The sequence below is a fragment of the Aphanomyces invadans genome (genome assembly GCF_000520115.1).
Source record: "Aphanomyces invadans strain NJM9701 unplaced genomic scaffold supercont1.6, whole genome shotgun sequence".
In the NCBI taxonomy this organism is placed as follows: Eukaryota; Oomycota; class Saprolegniomycetes; order Saprolegniales; family Verrucalvaceae; genus Aphanomyces; species Aphanomyces invadans.
Window position 1 is genome coordinate 1940627 of NW_008580151.1, and position 15983 is coordinate 1956609.

Sequence of the window (15983 nt, forward strand, 5' to 3'; positions counted from 1 at the left end):
GATCTGGCCAACACACTCAGTGATCTAGGCATAGAACCGATTTGTATTGATGACGTCGAGTAATGATACCGTTGGAGTTGTTGCGCTCGATAGGAGGGTTCTGGTGGTAAACCCCCCTCCTGAATCCAATGGCGGTGTCCGTTTTGGCCAAAGCCGAGATTTCAATTGTCGTGCGACATTTATTTAGTTCGTTTTGATTGGCTAATGAATGGATAATTCCTGTCTAAATTTTATATCCAATATTAATTTTCGTGGGATCTGCATTTTTATTCGGGGAGGCACACGCCGATTTCCTGATTCGGGCGTTTATTTTGGAACGGAGGAAGTACTTTATACAGTACTTGAATTTGGACCGAATCAGGATTTTGGCCTCATTTGTTCATGCACATTCACTGTTCATCCAATGAGATTTTAGAAATAAATCTCTGCCTTTCCTCAGTCGTGTTGTAACGACAAACGAAGAACGCACTCTGAATTGCTGTCCGGTGCATACACATATCGAATAAAACTGAAACAGCAAGTTAAATCGACTCGAGATTCACGAGAATTTGATGTGGATTGATGTGCCTGGTGGGCAGGTGCTATTTGCGCTCTGAAGCCACAACCGGTCATCCTGCGATCTCCTGACGGAGACGGCAGTGGTGATGCTCTCCTCAAAACCGCGCGTTCTGACTTGATTGCCCTCTCGCATCACGCAACATCGGGGTGGGTCGTTGGATGACGCATAGATTGACCATTGCGGTAATGCAGGTTGCCGACTTCTTGGCGGACGACACAGACGAGCTTTGTGAGGCGTCTCGAGGACAACGGATCGGGAGAGAAATGCCGTGCGCGTCAAGTTGGACTGACGTTTGAGACATAGCACCCGACCTCGCAAACGAACGCAAAACAAGGTTGTAGCGAATACTTAACTAGTACAACCATGTCTTGGCTGAATGAACAAGCGCCTACACAACTGCTTCGACAGGTCGCCTCGCGGTGGTGGCCGCGGGCTGGGATGCCGAGGGCGCCGGAAGTAAGGCAGCAATGGCAGCGTTCAATGACGCCTTGATGGCCTGTTCAAATGCCTTCCCACGGCCGAGGAACGTGCCCATGGATGGAATCGGTGTCGAAATGGTTGTCAAATCCATCGACTGCGTGTCGATGTGCATGGTCGGGCTGGCCGCCGTCGGCGTCGACACGAACGACATGTTCTTGATCACGGCCAAGATCGCGTCCATGTCGTATCTCGTCCTGGGAGCGTTCTGCACCCCGTGCGCTTCCAGCGGCACTTGGAAGAGACTCGTGAAGCGGCAAGAGGTAGCAGGGGCGTCTGGATGCGGCCGTGTAACAATCCTACCACCACCAACTCTCATCCTTTGATCATGCCTTTGTTCAAGACGAATTTACCATCCCGCCATGTCGTCGACCAGGTTGGGAGCGGCTCCGCTGTCGTCGACAGGATGCGCCGCATCGACAAGAACCGTACGGCATATGACAACGTCCTTGTCGGGTCCGTGAAAGCGTTTACGAATGGTGTTCGACACGGCCGTCGGCACGTCCGTCGTGTCCAACTGCGGCTCCGCCTGCAAATGGTCCGTGAACCGGTCGTACACTGTGTCGTCGTCAATATGCTCGAGAGTCTAGCAAGGCGATGACGTGCTGACCACGAGAACGCTATGCACTTCTCGATGACGTACTTCTTGTGCCCGAGAACGCGACGATGGTCTCCAGCTGCCGGCCAGCGATTCCCAGCATGCCGACGTTGCAGTGTGATATGGAATTGGCAAGTTTACATGGTTGATGACCTGTAAACCCGGTCGGAAGTCGGGTAACGTAATGGGTTTGGCTTGGTACAAGTCGTCGTCTTGGGCAAGAACGCCAGCCTGCATAAAGATCTCGACGTGGCGGCGGCGCTGTAGGTCCGCGATTGCGTGGATTGCGGCGAGCCGACGTCCGGTAGCCGCCGGGAGGTGGTAGGTTCGCCAGAGATCATTCGTAATGGGATGGTCCTGATCGGTGACCAGGATGTTCGTGAAAGAACTCGGGAAGAAGAGGACATTCAAATATATACCGTCAACTGCGATGTTTTCTTGAAAACGATGCGCCGAAGATGCTCAATAGATGCGGCCCGCTCTTCAACTGCGCTCCGGAGGGCGGCGTTCTCATCGGACGCCCGCCGCGCTTCCACGCGTTCATGCCGAGCAGCGGCAGCCCAGATCGATATGTGATGCGACGGTGCGCTGACTTTCGATCGGGATTCAGTCAATGCTTCCAACTGTCGTGTGAGATCGACAAGCGTCTGTCGAAGTGCCGTGAGTTCCTCCTTAGCGACGTTGAAACGACGTCGCTTCAACTTTCTCGGCGGTGAATCAATGATATCGATGGCAGCACCGAGGACATCCTGCTCCAGCAAGGATGTGCCAGATCCGTGGTACAGAAGCCCGACGTCGTCCAAGCACAGGAACTCGTCCCACAGGTCACCGCCTTCGACCATGGCTCTAATCACGAAATTTTGCCTGCATTACTGCACAAAAGAATGTAATGTAAACGTTTCAAGATACATTCTCTATGCAATGTTGAACTTCATTTAAATATAAAATATTCCATCTCAAGCATATCCACACAAAAATTATGCAAGTAGACGTTTCACCCCATCCGCAAACTCCGGGGAGTGGCAAACTCGGACGACCTGGCGCCTCACGACGAGGGAATGCTTTCCTTGCCATCGCGCGCCTGCGTCCTCTCTGAAGGTTGGGCCAGACGTGCGCTATGACGTGGCAAAGCGAGCGATCGCGTCATTGAGCGCAGCTTTCATGGCTGTTTCAAACAACCGGCCACGTTCGAGGAAGGTGCGCATGGCTGGCAGGACGACGTCGTGGGGTTTGTGGTTGGATTTGCCAGGTCCAGGGCGTGAGAGGGAACGAATGGCGGACAAAATCGCTTCGATCGTTTGGCTGTCGTTGCGCTGATCTGGCCGTGTCCGTTCGTATGACAACTCGATTTCCTGTGCCACCCGTGCATCGAGAGGAATTTGAACGAGGCACGTCATCCTACATCGCGTTGGGTCTCGTGGATGCGGTGCCACGACGAGCCTACGACGAACGTGGGCCACGTGTTACACGTAGCCATGAACAGGTACCAGCCCCACGTGTTGTCGACAACGTCCTGAGCCATGTGTGGCACCAACGCGTCGTCAAGCACTGTCCTCCACACAATCACGTCGCGGCCATCCTCATCTTTGAAGAACTTTCGAATATTGTTGGAATGGCCTGTAATGTCGCCTTGCGTCTGGCAGAACCGCTCGTAGATTGTGTGGGCATCCAGCACTTCAATCGTCTAGGGTCCGTTGTTTCATCGGCATCCATCTCCCAACACTCGCAGCATGAGCTAGACGTACCTCGGTCGCATTGTCTGGGAGCGGCAGCATATTTCGACGATCGCTCGAGCTTCCGTCGCTGAAAGTCCGCCAGCATGCGGCACTCACAGTCGACGCTGGCGCCGGGAAGTTGACGTGATTCACAACTTGCAAAAGGATGTGGCCCGCCAACTTCACGGATTCCGCGCGGAACAGATCGTCTACCCGATCCAAGATGCCTGCTTGGATGAAGGCATGGGGCTGCCGTCTGAACTGCCGGTCGGCGATCGCATGGATGGACGCAGCGCGGACGGATGCTTGCGCGGCGAGTTTGTACGACTGCCATGCGTCGACGGTGGCATCGGGGAGTGCCTTATCCCATTTCAATGATCAGGATTTAAAAGGAGGGAGGGTGGAGTACCGTCCACCGAGGCTTTCGGTATAACGTCCGCTTCAAGTGCTCAATGAACACGGCGCGCTCCTTGACGGCAGCGTGGAGTTGTGCGTTTTCTTCTAGCGACCGCAGCTTCTCCACACGTTCGCGCCGCGCGGATTTTTCCCACACAGACTGGTCAAGTTGTCTACTGGCAGCTTTGGCTCTCGCCAACTCTACCTTCAAGTGTTCCACATGTTCGCGAAGGCGACGGATCTCCGCGCGATGGTGGTAATCGCGTAGTGGCCGCCGCCGCTTGCCCGACGGTGGACTGCACGTGCGGCCAGTCTTGTCGCCATCCACCACGTCCCACATAGACAAGAGATCGCCATGCTGGGATGGGCCATCTACGAGGAACTGGAGGTCTAGCAAGCCATCCCACACGCCGGTTGAGTCACTCGGATGTGCTTCCATCGCATTTGCTAGCTCGGTTGTGACCTTTGCGACTCCGGTGATTGGGCCATACCTGGCACAGTTTGGAATTCATGATGTTTGAAACACGTTTGAAACAGTTAGAAAACGCTTCCACGATGTGGCAGGTCGGAGATGTGGACCCGTCACAGACATACTCTATCTACACATGCACCCATGGCCAAGGGATGCACCAGGTATGAGTTGATGGTTCGGGCTAGGGGCGTTCGCATGGAGTAGCACCGAGCTCTGCCACCTTTGCCCGTAGCGCCCGCTCAAATGCTTTCCCGCGTTCGAGCATGGTCCGAATGGCAGGATACGGAATCGTTTTCACATCGACCGTGGCGTTGTCAGGCTGGACAAAGCACGATCGCTGCACCATTTCTACGACTGTGTTCTCGGTGTGCTCGGTTGCCGCTGCACCACTTGCTCCAGCTTGAAGGCGACGGCAAGTCGCCAATACTGGGCCCAATGGAACCTGAAGCAAGCACTTGAGTTGGCACTTGGCGCTGTCGAGTGGATGCGGCACCGCTTCGATCCTACGGCACATCGAGCTTCTTGTTGAGAGTGCCTTTACAAACCGAACGACTCACCAACCCCACGAGTCGTCCACCGCCCCTTTCGACATATGAGGCACCAGCACGTCTTCAAGGACTGTGCGCCACACCAACACGCTTCGGCTTTCCTCCTGAAACAGCTTGCGGATGTTGTTGGAATGATGGCCATCCACTCCGCCGTCGCTGCAAGGAAGATTGAAGCGATCGTACAATGTCCACTCGTCGACGTGTTCGACAACCTGCGACCAGACATCACCCGTGCATATGTTGGCCAGTGGATTTGATAGACGTTGGATGCGAGCTACCACAGAGGCGTGATCTGGTGCTGTGAACCCGCGGTATTTGGTCACTACTGCCCACACAGCCGCTGTCACAGTCTGCCACGACGCGTCAAATGCTGCCACTTGGACTGCTTGGAGTGCTGCCCCGTGCGTGGGTAGCATAACGAGTGTTGCCTAGGTAGCCACGTCATGGGCGACTACTATTTATTGAGCAATGTGATCGAGTCCACCTGGATAACGTCATCGGTCACGTCAACCAGACCAGCCGCGATGAACGCGCCATTTTGCCGGCGAAATTGCCGGTCGGCGATGGCATGGATGGCTGCGACGCGCAGCGACGTCTGTGCAGCAAGCTTGTAGCTCGACCACTCTTCGTCCCACGACGACTCGGACAACTATATTACATGTTTCAGACTTACACCAACGTTCCCTTACAACGTACATTCCAGCGGGGCTTCTTGTTCAATAGCCGCTTCATGTGCTCGAGCAACGACTCTCGTTCGTCCACTGCCGCCCTCAACTCGTTGTTTTCGACCTGACACCGCATGGCTTCCATGCGTTCGCGGCGTGCAGCGAGCTTCCACGCAGACATGTCCATGGTTGGATTCGTGAGTTTCAAGTGGTCTAGTTGTGCTTTGAGCGTGTCTACTTGAGCTCGAAGCATCGTGACTTCCATTTTGTAGTTATCAACACGGACGCGGCGCTTGCGCCGCCGTACGGTCGGTGCTTCGGTCGATGGCTTCGTTCCATGGTGGTCGTCCGTGGACGGGTCGCTGTCCAAGAGATTACACACGTGAACAAGGTCGTCTTGCAGCTCTTCATCTGTAGCAATTAAGAACTGCAGATCCTCCATGATGTTCCATGTGGAATCGGTCATCGCGGCGGTTGAGCGCGGCGGACAAAGTTGTCGAATGCCATCATTGTGACTGTGACAAATCCTCCGTCGGGACAAACGGAACAAACGACCAATCAAACTGCAGTATTTACCGAATCTTGGGACAAACTGGACCGTCTCGTCGACATAAGGATCGAAGTCGGAAATGTTCGGCAAGGTGACCTGGCATGCAGTGCAGTCCATGGCTGCGTTTGGGATGTGCCAGACAGTTCAAGAGCCGCGTGGACCTCGTTTGGGGCTTCGTAGATGCTCCGTCTTCGCATACCGCCGAGTCGCCTCGGTTGCAATCCAACGTTCGTCCCAACGTAAAACGGCCTCACTCTCGAGACCATCAATCCGGATGACAAATGTTGGTCACGTAACTTCAACCAATGCCGAGGCGCCAACGAGGATGTGGCGACGTTGGCGCGCACAGGACATGTCGGCCAAGAGAAGGCGTCCAAGCGCACGCCGGGGACCAAGCCCTCTGTGGGTGACATGCTACGGCAGTTCTTTGTTCAGGGAAAGGACGAGGTCATGCACACACCCGCTGGAAGCGCGCGTCGCCCGATTTGTAGTGGCGTTGGCATCGAGCGTGACGGCACGGAGGTGCCAGACGCGGAGTCTCTTTGCGGCAACTCGCTCGTTGGCCAGTGCATGAAGCTACCGCCCTCCATCCGGCACAACTGACACCGACGTGTACATACTGCCACCTGTTGGTCCAAGGAAGCATGGCCGCCACTTGGCCCAAGGTAGCAGTCCCGTGTGAGTGCTGGTCGTGCGAGATGCATACCTGATGGAGACCATCAGGGCTTCATCCAACTCACATACTTGGGTCGGGTGACGTTGCTTGGTGTCATGGGGGGAAGACGATGCGCCATCACGCACTGAAATGAATACTGCGATCGCGTTGGCGAGTGGTGAGCGGTACGATGGTGCGTCCGCCACGTTGCTGTGGCCAAATCCGTCGCGCGGCGCCATTTTTCGTTGAGTCATGCCAGCACAGATGGCTGAGGTCGTACACAGGTTTGCATGGAAAATCCCATTTAAAATTCTCACCTTTTGCTCCAGCACGAGTATGCAACACAATGGATGTGGCGTCGCTGCCGACGACGACTCATCGGATTGCTGGCGGGTGTTTCTCAGCGGACTTCCTTTCTTGAGCGATGCAGAGGATGGAATACGTGACGAATCCATGGCGGGTTCGTCCGCGAGTGAGGCAGACGCCCAGCCACTAGTCGCTCCGAAGACTCCACGTCGTCGTGCGACCCACCCCACGGTCCACCACGAACGTGTTCGAAAAGACGAGATCATTCGACTACGCGCTGAAGTGCATCGCCTCGAAGCGCAGATTCAGCTCCCACCCAAGCGACCAGCGTCGTTTTGGGAGCACTTGGCGAAAGCAGAATCGGCCGACACATCGACGTCGTTGCAGGTGAACCAGGACCTTCGAGCTGCCGTGAACGAACACGCGGCGTTCATTCAAACCCTCCAACAAGCCATACAAAAGAAACCACGCTTGACTGTACGCATGACATGCATGGTCGGCGTCACGAGGCGTACTCTCTGTTCTAGGTCGATGGTCCAACGTCGACGGATTGGCAACAACTCGTCCTGCCCGCGAACCCATCCACTCGCGCCGACGCTATCCACGCCATCGCGGATCGCCATTTCCGAACGATGCACGATTCGTTTCTACGTGCTGGGCTCTTGGATGCAACCTCGCCAGCCAGCAACATATCGTGGGCGAAACTCCGTCCCCAAACGAACGGCGATGTCTACTTTGAAGTAGCGAGTCACTTGATGCTGATGGCGCCCGCGCGCACGATCAGTGCCACTGCGTGGGCTGTGTTTCGTCGGCAGCCCGTCCACGTCGTTGGCGTCGAAAATGTAAGTGCTTCGTTGCACGCCGCCATTCGCCGACAACAACCTTTCCGTCGCCCATCAGGTTCTCGAGCATGTCGACGACTCGACAGTGTACAACGCGGTCACTGACACGCGGTTTGGGCCGACGCGGTGCCGCGCTTGCCTCGTCCACAAGTTGTACCAGTCGCACCACCGCGACGTGATCGTCTCGCACTATGTAGCCAAGGATGCTATACTGGACGAGACACCAGGGGACGTTGTCGAAGCCAAGTGTGCCTGGTGCGTGCGGTGGCTTTGAATCATGTGGCTGCCACGCAAGGTTTGGTGGCTGACGTGGGTGGGTAGGCTGCAAGTCGTCCCTCTGTCGCACCATGCGTGCCAGCTCACGCTGCTTGTCCACATCAACTTGGGTGCGCAGGAAAACCTCATGACACGGGAGGACGGCGACACCCTGGCGTCGATGCTGGAGAACGTGACGATCGCGCTGCGTTCGCACGAGCGAGGCACGGTTGCAACCGGTGGTGTTGGCCATCTCTTTCACCCAACACACTTGCCATCTCCTGCCATTCACTTTTACGTCGACCGCAGCAGTCGGTTTGAGAAGGAACTCAAGGCTGCCATTCACCAAGCGATTCGAGCGTACAACGCAAAACCACATCCACTCAACTCGTCATGACACGCGTCTCAATCCCGCGCGACAACTGCCGTGTTGTCTCAAACACAGACTCCGACACGTCGACGTGCGCTTAGCTTGTTTAAGAGCAACCCTGGCAAGCTCGCTCAGGGAATGACACGCTGTGCAGACGAGGGCTTCATATTCTTCACCGAGTTGTCACCTTGCGGACCACGTCCTTGCGTTGTCGGTACGTGTCCTGCGTGAAAGGGGGCAATGACGCGTACAGCATTGTGTTTTTTCCTTGGTGGTTGATCGCTACTGTGTCGACGGGGCAGCGTGTGGTGCGACGGGGGGCGGCGCATTAAAGTTTACAATCGCTTCGTTGACTTTGGCTTTGATGAGCCGCACGAACCGCCGCCCGCGCTCGGCAAATACTCCCATGCTCGGGTACGGCAGCTGCGTGAGGTCCATCTGGGCAGCCATTGGAATAGTACCGGCGCGGGCGAGCTCGTGACCAAAGCACACGTACTTCATGGCCTCGACAACATCGTCCAACCCATCGTCGTCCCTGATGGGGTCTTCAACTGGCCAAATGAGCACCTGCAGCATCGTGAACCGGCATCGGTTCGGGTCGTCTGGCAGCGGCATCACCTGCAACCTGCAGCACAACGTCATGCCGTCTCGCGATCCATCCATCGTACACACCACATCGTTCTGTTTTCCACAGCGCCTTTCGACATGTGCGGCATCGCGGCGTCCTCGAGCACCGTGCGCGACACAATCACTTCGCGATCTCCCTCGACGTAGTACTTTCGAATTGTGTTGGAGTGGCATGGGATGCCGCCACTGGGGCGCGCAATCAACTTGCCGTACACGGTGTAAAAGTCGATGTGTTCAAAGGTCTAGACCACGGACAGTCGGTTCACCCGAATGCTGTATCGTCATTGAGTACCTCGGTCGCGCCATCCGGCAAGTCGATCGCCAGCTCGCCGTTGCATACTTGCCACGCCTGAGCCGCCACCAGCCGGAACGGGGCGTCGAGCGTAAGGTGTGTGATCATGTCGAGAGAGTACGAGTTGTCGGGCAGGGGATTGGCTTTGATGTGAAACAGATACGACTCGCGGTGAAACACCCCGGCCTTGACGAACGCGCTTTGCATGCGGCGGTACTGTCTATCCGCGATGGCATGGATCGCTGCTTCCCGCAGAGATGCTTGAGCCGCCAGTTTGTACGTTTGCCATTCCTCGGAATGGATATCGATGTTGGTCTACGTATGGGAAAACAAGGCATGAGGCAGGGACGAGACACACCAAGCATCGTACCCCAATGCGAGGCTTCTTGCGAAAGACGCGCTGCATCTGATCGATGAAGGTTGCTTGCTGGTACACGGCGTCCTTAAGCTGTTCATTCTCCTGCAGCGCCTTCTTCATCTCAATGCACTCGAGCTTGGCCGTACGTTCCCACAGTGTCATGTCGAACGTTGTCGAAACCGCGGAAGTCTCCTTTGCACGAAGCTTCGCTGTGAGATCTTCGATCTGTTGTCGTAACAAGAGGATTTCTTCACGTTGCCGCACGGACGATCGTTGGGCTTTCGGCTTGGGGTGCTCCACGTCTCGCTTGGACAACGCCGGGGGCGGTATCGTTGTTTCGTCTGGATCTACACATTCAACTGGCGCGGAGGTGCGGAGTGGACTTGATGCAGGAGATGTCGCGACTGTGTCCGAGTCCGTCTCACCCACGAAAGGCTGACTTGGAAGGAGGGCCTGTGCTCCGAGATCCGAGTCCAAAATCTCCCATACTTGGGCGAGCTCGTCTTGAAGCTGGTCGTCCGTGGCAATGAGGAACTGCAGATCCTTCATCACATCCCACGTGTCGTCCAGGCTGTTGCTGTCCTGGCCACCGTCGTACCCCTCGCCATCCGTACCTTGCGACATCGTCCCGACGCAGCAATTGCGTTTTTCGAGTTGATTCTAACACCCACTTCTCTAAAGTGCGAGTGCACCCATTAAAGTACGTCACGTCAACTTCAGCTTGGGGAATTTGGCGTCCACAAAATCGACGAAGGCATCGACGTCGGCCAGAAGCAGCAGTCAGGCGGCGGTCCATCAAACATCCTGGGACTGACGCTGATTGATGGGGATTTGGTTGCATCCATGGTGCGGTGTAGATCGGTGTAGATCGGCTGTCCAGCGGCAAAATCGCCAGCCGACCGCCAGATGCAAGGCAACCTCAACGGCGGTAGTGCTTCTGCGCACACCCTCAGCATTGTGTGAGCCCTGTGCATAGTCGGTTGCTGCGCTCGGCCAAAGATGGCTGGGCCGCGTGAACCACTAATGCTTTGCAGTCACTTCTTCGAGAGCCGACATATTCAAACAAGTGATCCCGCTAGCTTCCTGGACGCTTCGAGATGGGTGATGCATGCCATGTTCCATTGCAAGAATGTACGTTTGTAGGTGAGCTGGTTGAGCCAACAAGGGGGTTGGACTCCACGAGACGGAGCGGCAGACGTCGGAAGAAACAATGGAAAGCGATGATGCGATTCATGATCGAGTTTATGCTAGTACTCCAAACAACGACCGGTCGATGGTCATGCTTGCGCCGAGGTAACCTTGTACGACTCAATCGCGGAATTGATGATGGTGTTAATGGCAGCCTGTATGCGCTTGCTGCCTTCGAAGAAGACCTTCATGTTCGAGAACGGAAAGACGGATGGGTCGATGCGCTGCATCAACGGTGACAGGTCCAGCCTGCGCTTGTCATTGTGTGGTTGTGGTAACGGCATGTTGCTCAAAAGAGTTTGCAGTTCGTTGGCAGCATCAATATCCATATCGACGTCCATGTGGAGGAGGATGGTAAGGCGGGACGATTCGGACGTCACTCGAGCAAGCGTGGCCCTGGAGATGCCTTAGCTCTATCAAAACAACATGGATGATTCACAGTGCCATACCACACACATTTGCTTTCAACCACAGCGTTGGGCGCGCGAGGACCACTCAATTCGTCGTCGAGCACCGTTCGGGCGATGTACACATGCCGATCTCGCTCGACATAGTGCTTCCGAATCAAGTTCGAATGCCACGATGTATGGCCGTCCAACGTCGTGGAATATCGACCGTACACTGTGTCTGCGTCGACCTCTTCCAGCTCCTACCCGGCAGCTTTTCAGCGTGCTTCGCTAACGTAGCCTCACCTCGACACTGGCGCCGTCGTCGGAAGAATATGGCAGGTGGTACTTGCCAATGCCCTTCCACAGCGAAGCTCCCATGTCGTGGAATGGCACTGCCAATAACACGTGATGGACGAGCTGGAACACCATCGATTGCCCCTTCGGCTGCGGTAAGAGCTTGACCTCAAACTTATCTTCTTCATGGTCAAGAAGCCCGGCACGAAGGAATGCAGATGCCATACGCCTGTACTGGCGATCCGCGATGGCGTGAATCGCTGTAGCTCGAAGGGACGTCCGGGCCGCGAGTTTATAGACCTGCCACGCGTCGGCGTCTGTCTGGAACTATGGTTTAACGTTGTGGCGTCAGTTCCGTCCATGGCAACAAGGCAAAAAATCCAAAGCACCTCGACGCGCGGTTTTTTCCGGAACACTCGCTGCATTTGGTCGACGAACGTCGCCTGCTGCTGCAGTGCTTCCTCGAGCTGTTCCTTTTCCTGCGTGGCTTTTATCAACTCGATGCGCTCGCGCTTTGCCGCTCGCTCCCAGAACGATTGTGTCTCTGAAGTGATGTCGCAAGCCTGCCTGGCGAGAAGTTGGCTTTTCAGTAGTTCGACTTCCTCTCGAAGTCGCCGCAGCTCATCTTTCTGTCGGATCTCAAATGTTGACCGTGGTGGTTGGGTAGCTCGACGTCTAGGTGGGTTGCGCTCCCGTGCAACTTCATTCCCAGCAACGTGCGTCTCCTCGACACCACGGCCAGGTTGCGCCGCCAAAATCAACGAACACGCCTCCTCCACATCGTCGTCGTCGTCTTCGAGGAGAAGGTCATAAACTCGATCTAGACTGCATTGTAACCCGGCGTCGTGTGCAATGACGAGCTCCAGGTCGTGAAGGGCCGCGTCCGCCGCCGACGTTGCGGCGTCCATCGTCTTGAGCGATATTCGGTCGACAATTGAGACAGTTTGTTCAAAAAATGACACTACAATTTTCGCCAAAACCATCCAAACATTTCTTGAATTTATCTCGATTCAGCACAACAAAACCACTCACTTTCGCCAAAAATATGCCAATAGTTCTTGAATTTTTACAGTATAATACAAAACGAATCGGCGCCTCGAGCATTTCGAAATGCCACGACTACATCACGACTTTGAACGCTTGGTGCGCAGTGTCGTGGGGGCTGCATCTTTGCTCCGCTTCGATGATGCCAGCAATCGTGCCGCTAAGAGCGCGTTGGACGCTCTTGCCCGTTTCGATAATGTTGCGCAAGGCGACAGAGGTGACTTCGGAGCCATCGTAGTCGGTCACGTAGGACGGCAAGCATGGAAATATGGGCGGAGTCTTCCCAGCGTCAGGAAAGATGGTCAGCTTCTTCATCATGGCTGCCAGCTCGATATCGTCAATGTCAGAAGTGTGAAACGACTGGCCCAAATCGACTTGGACGACAAAGGTGAGGCGGCACGACGTGTCCCCGAGAGGCACAATTTGAACCCTACGAACGATCGTCGATGTTTCCATCTTGGGCATTTCAATCGCGTGTACCACGCGGCTTTGCTGTCCACCATGTCCCCAGGCGCAGTTGGAGACAGCGCGTCGTCCAAGACAGATCGCCCGACGAACTGAAACTTGCCTGGCTGGGGATAGTACTTTCGAATGAGGTTCGAGTGCCACACCACCGATCCGTCCGCCGACAACGATGTGACGTGGCCATACACTGTGCACGCGTCGATTTCTTCCAGAGTCTAGCTCAGCACGAGTGACACAAGAACACACAGCAAGGTAGGGAAGTACCTCTTCGACTCCATTCAGCTGGAAAGTCGTGTGTCGATTGCCCATGGTCTGCCACAGTGCCGCCCCAATCGACTGGTACGATGCCGCTAGAGTCACATGGTTGACCAACTCAAACATGATGGATCCGTTCGACTGAGGCTGGAAAGTCGCTCGGTACAGGTCGTCGACACGGTCCAAAACACCGGCGCGAAGGAACGTGTGATGCATTCGACTGCGTTGGCGGTCAGCTATGGCATGGATAGCCGCGGTTCGCAACGACGCGTGAGCTGATAACGTGTACGATTGCCACGATTCTGACTCGATATCTCGAAATGTCTAATGGAGCATCGCAAGTGACACTCACGATGTGGAGGTTGCGACCTACGTCGAGACGTGGCTTCTTCCGAAATACACGCTGCATCTGCTCGATGAATGTGGCCTGTTGAGTTACGGCATCATGAAGCGCTTCGTTTTCATGAAGTGCCTTGATCTTCTCGGCGCGTGCAATGCTCGCCGCTTGCTTCCAGAACGAATCATTGCTCCCATCCCTCTTGTTCGATTCGCAATGCAACAGCTTGGTCTTCAACTCTCGTACTTCATCGCGAAGGCGCTGCAGCTCGTGCTTTTGACGTACCTCGAACGACGTGCGCTTTGATTTCTTGGACGAAGGCGGAGGAAGAGTCGACTGCACGTCCAGTTCTGACGAGGATAGTTCACTGCTCCTTGGACTTGCGACATCGAAGTCCATCAAGTCATCGTCGGGAAAATCGTCCAGTAAGTCACACACCCGCGTGAGTTGTTCGGTCAATCCGTCGTCGTTTGCTATGAGGAACGGCAAGTCGTCCATGATGGTCGTCCACGGCGGCACGTCTCTGCCGTCTTCCATCGTCGCCGTGTCGAGAGATTCCAATATTGCCGTTTTGCTCCAAAGAGCAGGAATTTTCGCATTTTTTTCAGTTTCGTCAATTTCTCAAAATAGTCATTCTTGTCGTTCACCTAAGGCCCTGGTCTGGGAATAAAATCCTTCATGTCCGAGGTGTTCATGCCTCTACGGTTAACGCGTATTCGGATGCAAGGCAATTTGTGGTCGTTCACGTTCCTGTCCCGGTTTGAACAAGACCGATGTCGGTCAAACATGTAGTTGCCGTTGCAGTTGCGACAGCAATATCCGCCCTGTGTGTTGGAGTCGCGTCGGTGGGTGCACGTTCTTCCTCAAACAAGTACAATAAGCTCACAGTGACTACTGTCAACTTCGATGCAATGCTTGGCCACCCTCACTACGACCAGTGGTTCTTGATGAACCTGCGATGCAGCCAAGCAACCTTTCGATGCATTGTTCAGTGGTTTCGCTCTGTGGAGCCAAGCTTGACAAGCCGGAAAACTTTGCACTCATTGCCTGGATCATATTCCGACCGTCTGCACTCATTGCCTGGATCATATTCCGACAAAAAAATCTGGAAGTCGTCAACTTTTGGCAAAAAAATTCTTGCAAAAATGCCCATGGGGTGCTTTATTATTGGTGACGCTGGATACACGCTTCTGACTTGGTTGATAACGCCATTTTTGCCGCATGAGGAGGGTGGCGGGTTGTCCAAAATGCAAAAGTGCTTCAACTACAAGCACTCAAGTACGAGAATGGTTGTGGAATGCGCTTTTGGCAGACTCAAGGAGAGATTTCGGATTCTAAAAACTGTCATGAGCGAGAAGTCCATTGATCGGACAGTGTCGATTGTCACCGCGTGCTTCGTCCTTCACAATATGAATTTGCAATTCAACGACGACCTCTTCAATACACCGTGCCATCTCCGAGACCGAAACAACCATCATCAACCCCTCGATGACAGTGAAGTTGAAACAAACCCTCAAATTCGAAAGAGTGCACTAGCAAAAAGAAATGCATTAGCAAAATATGTTTACGAGTAAATGACATGAAAAAGTTTATTGATCTTTCTTAATGAGGTGCGTCAGAAGTTGTGCCATCGTGTCTGATTGTGCCTTGATTGCTGTTAAAACGTCATCCAGAGTTGCAGTAGACTCTGCTTGTACATTTGTTGCCGCTGATTCTTGTACATCCGGACGAGCGGGAGGTTGTTGGGCCAATGCAGATCCAAGAAACATTAATCCTTCCTTGATTGCAATAAACCCCGCTTCAAGGGACTCCGAAGCTGATCTTGACTTCTTTAATTTTTTCGATGGCTTCATTTTTTTGCTTTGGCTCCTGCGCCCCCTCATCGACCACAGCCGATTCTTCGTCATCATTCGAGGAGTGATCTAGAATATTTCAGATTCATGGATGCACTTAATGACAGTACCTTGCTTCGTCTCACTATTGTCATCGTCGCATACATCATCAGTGCTCATCAGTGACTCCCGTTGAAAGCCCACCTTCTCGCCCCAATATTCAAGCATGACTTCGTAGTGCAAGGGCTCAAGCGCCAGTGGAGTGTTCCCGGTGGGGGCGGCAAGAGAGGGCTTCGAGAGGCTCCATTCAGTTTTCATCTTGGCGAGCTAAGGATCATCAGTACTTTGTGTTGAAAGGCCAGAAACGTACCTTGTCTTGCACTTGCTTGGCTGTAAACTCTCTTTTCATGGCAACACTGAGCTCGGTAGCGAGCATCACGTAGGCGACTCTTTTGCCATAGTTGTTCTTTGAGTCAAAGCGGGCCGACAAAGGT

General features: G+C 54.4%; 8 protein-coding genes across 14 annotated transcripts; 2 read left to right on the forward strand and 6 right to left on the reverse strand.

The window, feature by feature from the left end:
• Positions 1 to 947: 947 nt before the first annotated feature.
• Positions 948 to 2476, reverse strand: H310_04228 (hypothetical protein; the record flags this gene model as incomplete). The annotated part of the gene is made up of 4 exons (XM_008868480.1): positions 948 to 1335; positions 1390 to 1622; positions 1680 to 1991; positions 2054 to 2476. The coding sequence occupies 4 exons, from the start codon at positions 2474 to 2476 to the stop codon at positions 948 to 950; spliced, it is 1356 nt and encodes a 451-aa protein (XP_008866702.1).
• A 273-nt stretch (positions 2477 to 2749) lies between these two features.
• On the reverse strand, positions 2750 to 4184 carry H310_04229 (hypothetical protein; the record flags this gene model as incomplete). The annotated part of the gene is made up of 4 exons (XM_008868481.1): positions 2750 to 3032; positions 3122 to 3318; positions 3380 to 3709; positions 3759 to 4184. The coding sequence occupies 4 exons, from the start codon at positions 4182 to 4184 to the stop codon at positions 2750 to 2752; spliced, it is 1236 nt and encodes a 411-aa protein (XP_008866703.1).
• Positions 4185 to 4236: 52 nt separating this feature from the next.
• H310_04230 (hypothetical protein) lies at positions 4237 to 5940 on the reverse strand. Of its 4 annotated transcripts, XM_008868482.1 has the most exons (5): positions 5462 to 5940; positions 5250 to 5414; positions 5044 to 5193; positions 4775 to 4977; positions 4237 to 4720 (listed from the first exon to the last, which is right to left on the reverse strand). In XM_008868482.1, exons 1-5 carry the CDS (start codon positions 5894 to 5896, stop codon positions 4399 to 4401), a joined length of 1275 nt encoding a protein of 424 aa, XP_008866704.1. In that variant the 5' UTR covers positions 5897 to 5940; the 3' UTR covers positions 4237 to 4398. The 4 variants fall into 4 exon arrangements, with proteins under 4 accessions (XP_008866704.1, XP_008866706.1, XP_008866707.1 ...); XM_008868484.1 differs by having other exon boundaries at positions 4237 to 4977; XM_008868485.1 differs by having other exon boundaries at positions 4775 to 5193.
• Positions 5941 to 6293: 353 nt separating this feature from the next.
• On the forward strand, positions 6294 to 8604 carry H310_04231. Of its 2 annotated transcripts, XM_008868486.1 has the most exons (6): positions 6294 to 6656; positions 6704 to 6919; positions 6965 to 7418; positions 7469 to 7783; positions 7842 to 8038; positions 8105 to 8604. In XM_008868486.1, the coding sequence occupies exons 2-6, from the start codon at positions 6888 to 6890 to the stop codon at positions 8433 to 8435; spliced, it is 1329 nt and encodes a 442-aa protein (XP_008866708.1). In that variant the 5' UTR covers positions 6294 to 6656; positions 6704 to 6887; the 3' UTR covers positions 8436 to 8604. The 2 variants fall into 2 exon arrangements, with proteins under 2 accessions (XP_008866708.1, XP_008866709.1); XM_008868487.1 differs by having other exon boundaries at positions 6294 to 6919.
• Positions 8086 to 10326, reverse strand: H310_04232 (hypothetical protein). The gene is made up of 4 exons (XM_008868488.1): positions 9698 to 10326; positions 9328 to 9642; positions 9081 to 9277; positions 8086 to 9033 (listed from the first exon to the last, which is right to left on the reverse strand). Exons 1-4 carry the CDS (start codon positions 10307 to 10309, stop codon positions 8691 to 8693), a joined length of 1467 nt encoding a protein of 488 aa, XP_008866710.1. The 5' UTR covers positions 10310 to 10326; the 3' UTR covers positions 8086 to 8690.
• Positions 10327 to 10412: 86 nt separating this feature from the next.
• On the forward strand, positions 10413 to 11553 carry H310_04233. 2 transcript variants are annotated; one of them, XM_008868490.1, is made up of 4 exons: positions 10413 to 10613; positions 10662 to 10816; positions 10937 to 10978; positions 11028 to 11553. In XM_008868490.1, exons 1-4 carry the CDS (start codon positions 10592 to 10594, stop codon positions 11229 to 11231), a joined length of 423 nt encoding a protein of 140 aa, XP_008866712.1. In that variant the 5' UTR covers positions 10413 to 10591; the 3' UTR covers positions 11232 to 11553. The 2 variants fall into 2 exon arrangements, with proteins under 2 accessions (XP_008866712.1, XP_008866711.1); XM_008868489.1 differs by having other exon boundaries at positions 10413 to 10816.
• A 1035-nt stretch (positions 11554 to 12588) lies between these two features.
• H310_04234 lies at positions 12589 to 14219 on the reverse strand. Of its 2 annotated transcripts, XM_008868492.1 has the most exons (4): positions 13694 to 14219; positions 13330 to 13644; positions 13081 to 13280; positions 12589 to 13030 (listed from the first exon to the last, which is right to left on the reverse strand). In XM_008868492.1, the coding sequence occupies exons 1-4, from the start codon at positions 14192 to 14194 to the stop codon at positions 12676 to 12678; spliced, it is 1371 nt and encodes a 456-aa protein (XP_008866714.1). In that variant the 5' UTR covers positions 14195 to 14219; the 3' UTR covers positions 12589 to 12675. The 2 variants fall into 2 exon arrangements, with proteins under 2 accessions (XP_008866714.1, XP_008866713.1); XM_008868491.1 differs by having other exon boundaries at positions 12589 to 13280.
• A 1238-nt stretch (positions 14220 to 15457) lies between these two features.
• On the reverse strand, positions 15458 to 15925 carry H310_04235 (hypothetical protein; the record flags this gene model as incomplete). The annotated part of the gene is made up of 3 exons (XM_008868493.1): positions 15458 to 15579; positions 15621 to 15816; positions 15860 to 15925. 3 exons carry the CDS (start codon positions 15923 to 15925, stop codon positions 15458 to 15460), a joined length of 384 nt encoding a protein of 127 aa, XP_008866715.1.
• Between the last annotated feature and the right edge of the window lie 58 nt (positions 15926 to 15983).

Coding starts and splice junctions, on each gene's coding strand:
- H310_04230 (XM_008868485.1), bottom strand. CDS start 5,896: ATGACCGATTCCACATGGAACATCATGGAGGATCTGCAGTTCTTAATT. Junction 5,194..5,249: donor TGACCGATGACGTTATCCAG/GTGGACTCGATC, acceptor GTGGCTACCTAG/GCAACACTCGTTATGCTACC. Junction 4,721..4,774: donor GTGGACGACTCGTGGGGTTG/GTGAGTCGTTCG, acceptor GATGTGCCGTAG/GATCGAAGCGGTGCCGCATC.
- H310_04231 (XM_008868487.1), top strand. CDS start 6,888: ATGCCAGCACAGATGGCTGAGGTCGTACACAG. Junction 7,784..7,841: donor ACGTCGTTGGCGTCGAAAAT/GTAAGTGCTTCG, acceptor GTCGCCCATCAG/GTTCTCGAGCATGTCGACGA. Junction 8,039..8,104: donor GTCGAAGCCAAGTGTGCCTG/GTGCGTGCGGTG, acceptor GTGGGTGGGTAG/GCTGCAAGTCGTCCCTCTGT.
- H310_04232 (XM_008868488.1), bottom strand. CDS start 10,309: ATGTCGCAAGGTACGGATGGCGAGGGGTACGACGGTGGCCAGGACAGC. Junction 9,643..9,697: donor GCAAGAAGCCTCGCATTGGG/GTACGATGCTTG, acceptor TCCCATACGTAG/ACCAACATCGATATCCATTC. Junction 9,278..9,327: donor TGCCGGATGGCGCGACCGAG/GTACTCAATGAC, acceptor TCCGTGGTCTAG/ACCTTTGAACACATCGACTT.
- H310_04233 (XM_008868490.1), top strand. CDS start 10,592: ATGCAAGGCAACCTCAACGGCG. Junction 10,614..10,661: donor GCAAGGCAACCTCAACGGCG/GTAGTGCTTCTG, acceptor CCCTGTGCATAG/TCGGTTGCTGCGCTCGGCCA. Junction 10,817..10,936: donor CCATGTTCCATTGCAAGAAT/GTACGTTTGTAG, acceptor AGTTTATGCTAG/TACTCCAAACAACGACCGGT.
- H310_04234 (XM_008868492.1), bottom strand. CDS start 14,194: ATGGAAGACGGCAGAGACGTGCCGCCGTGGACGACCATCATGGACGAC. Junction 13,645..13,693: donor GGAAGAAGCCACGTCTCGAC/GTAGGTCGCAAC, acceptor ATGCTCCATTAG/ACATTTCGAGATATCGAGTC. Junction 13,031..13,080: donor GTGGACAGCAAAGCCGCGTG/GTACACGCGATT, acceptor GATCGTTCGTAG/GGTTCAAATTGTGCCTCTCG.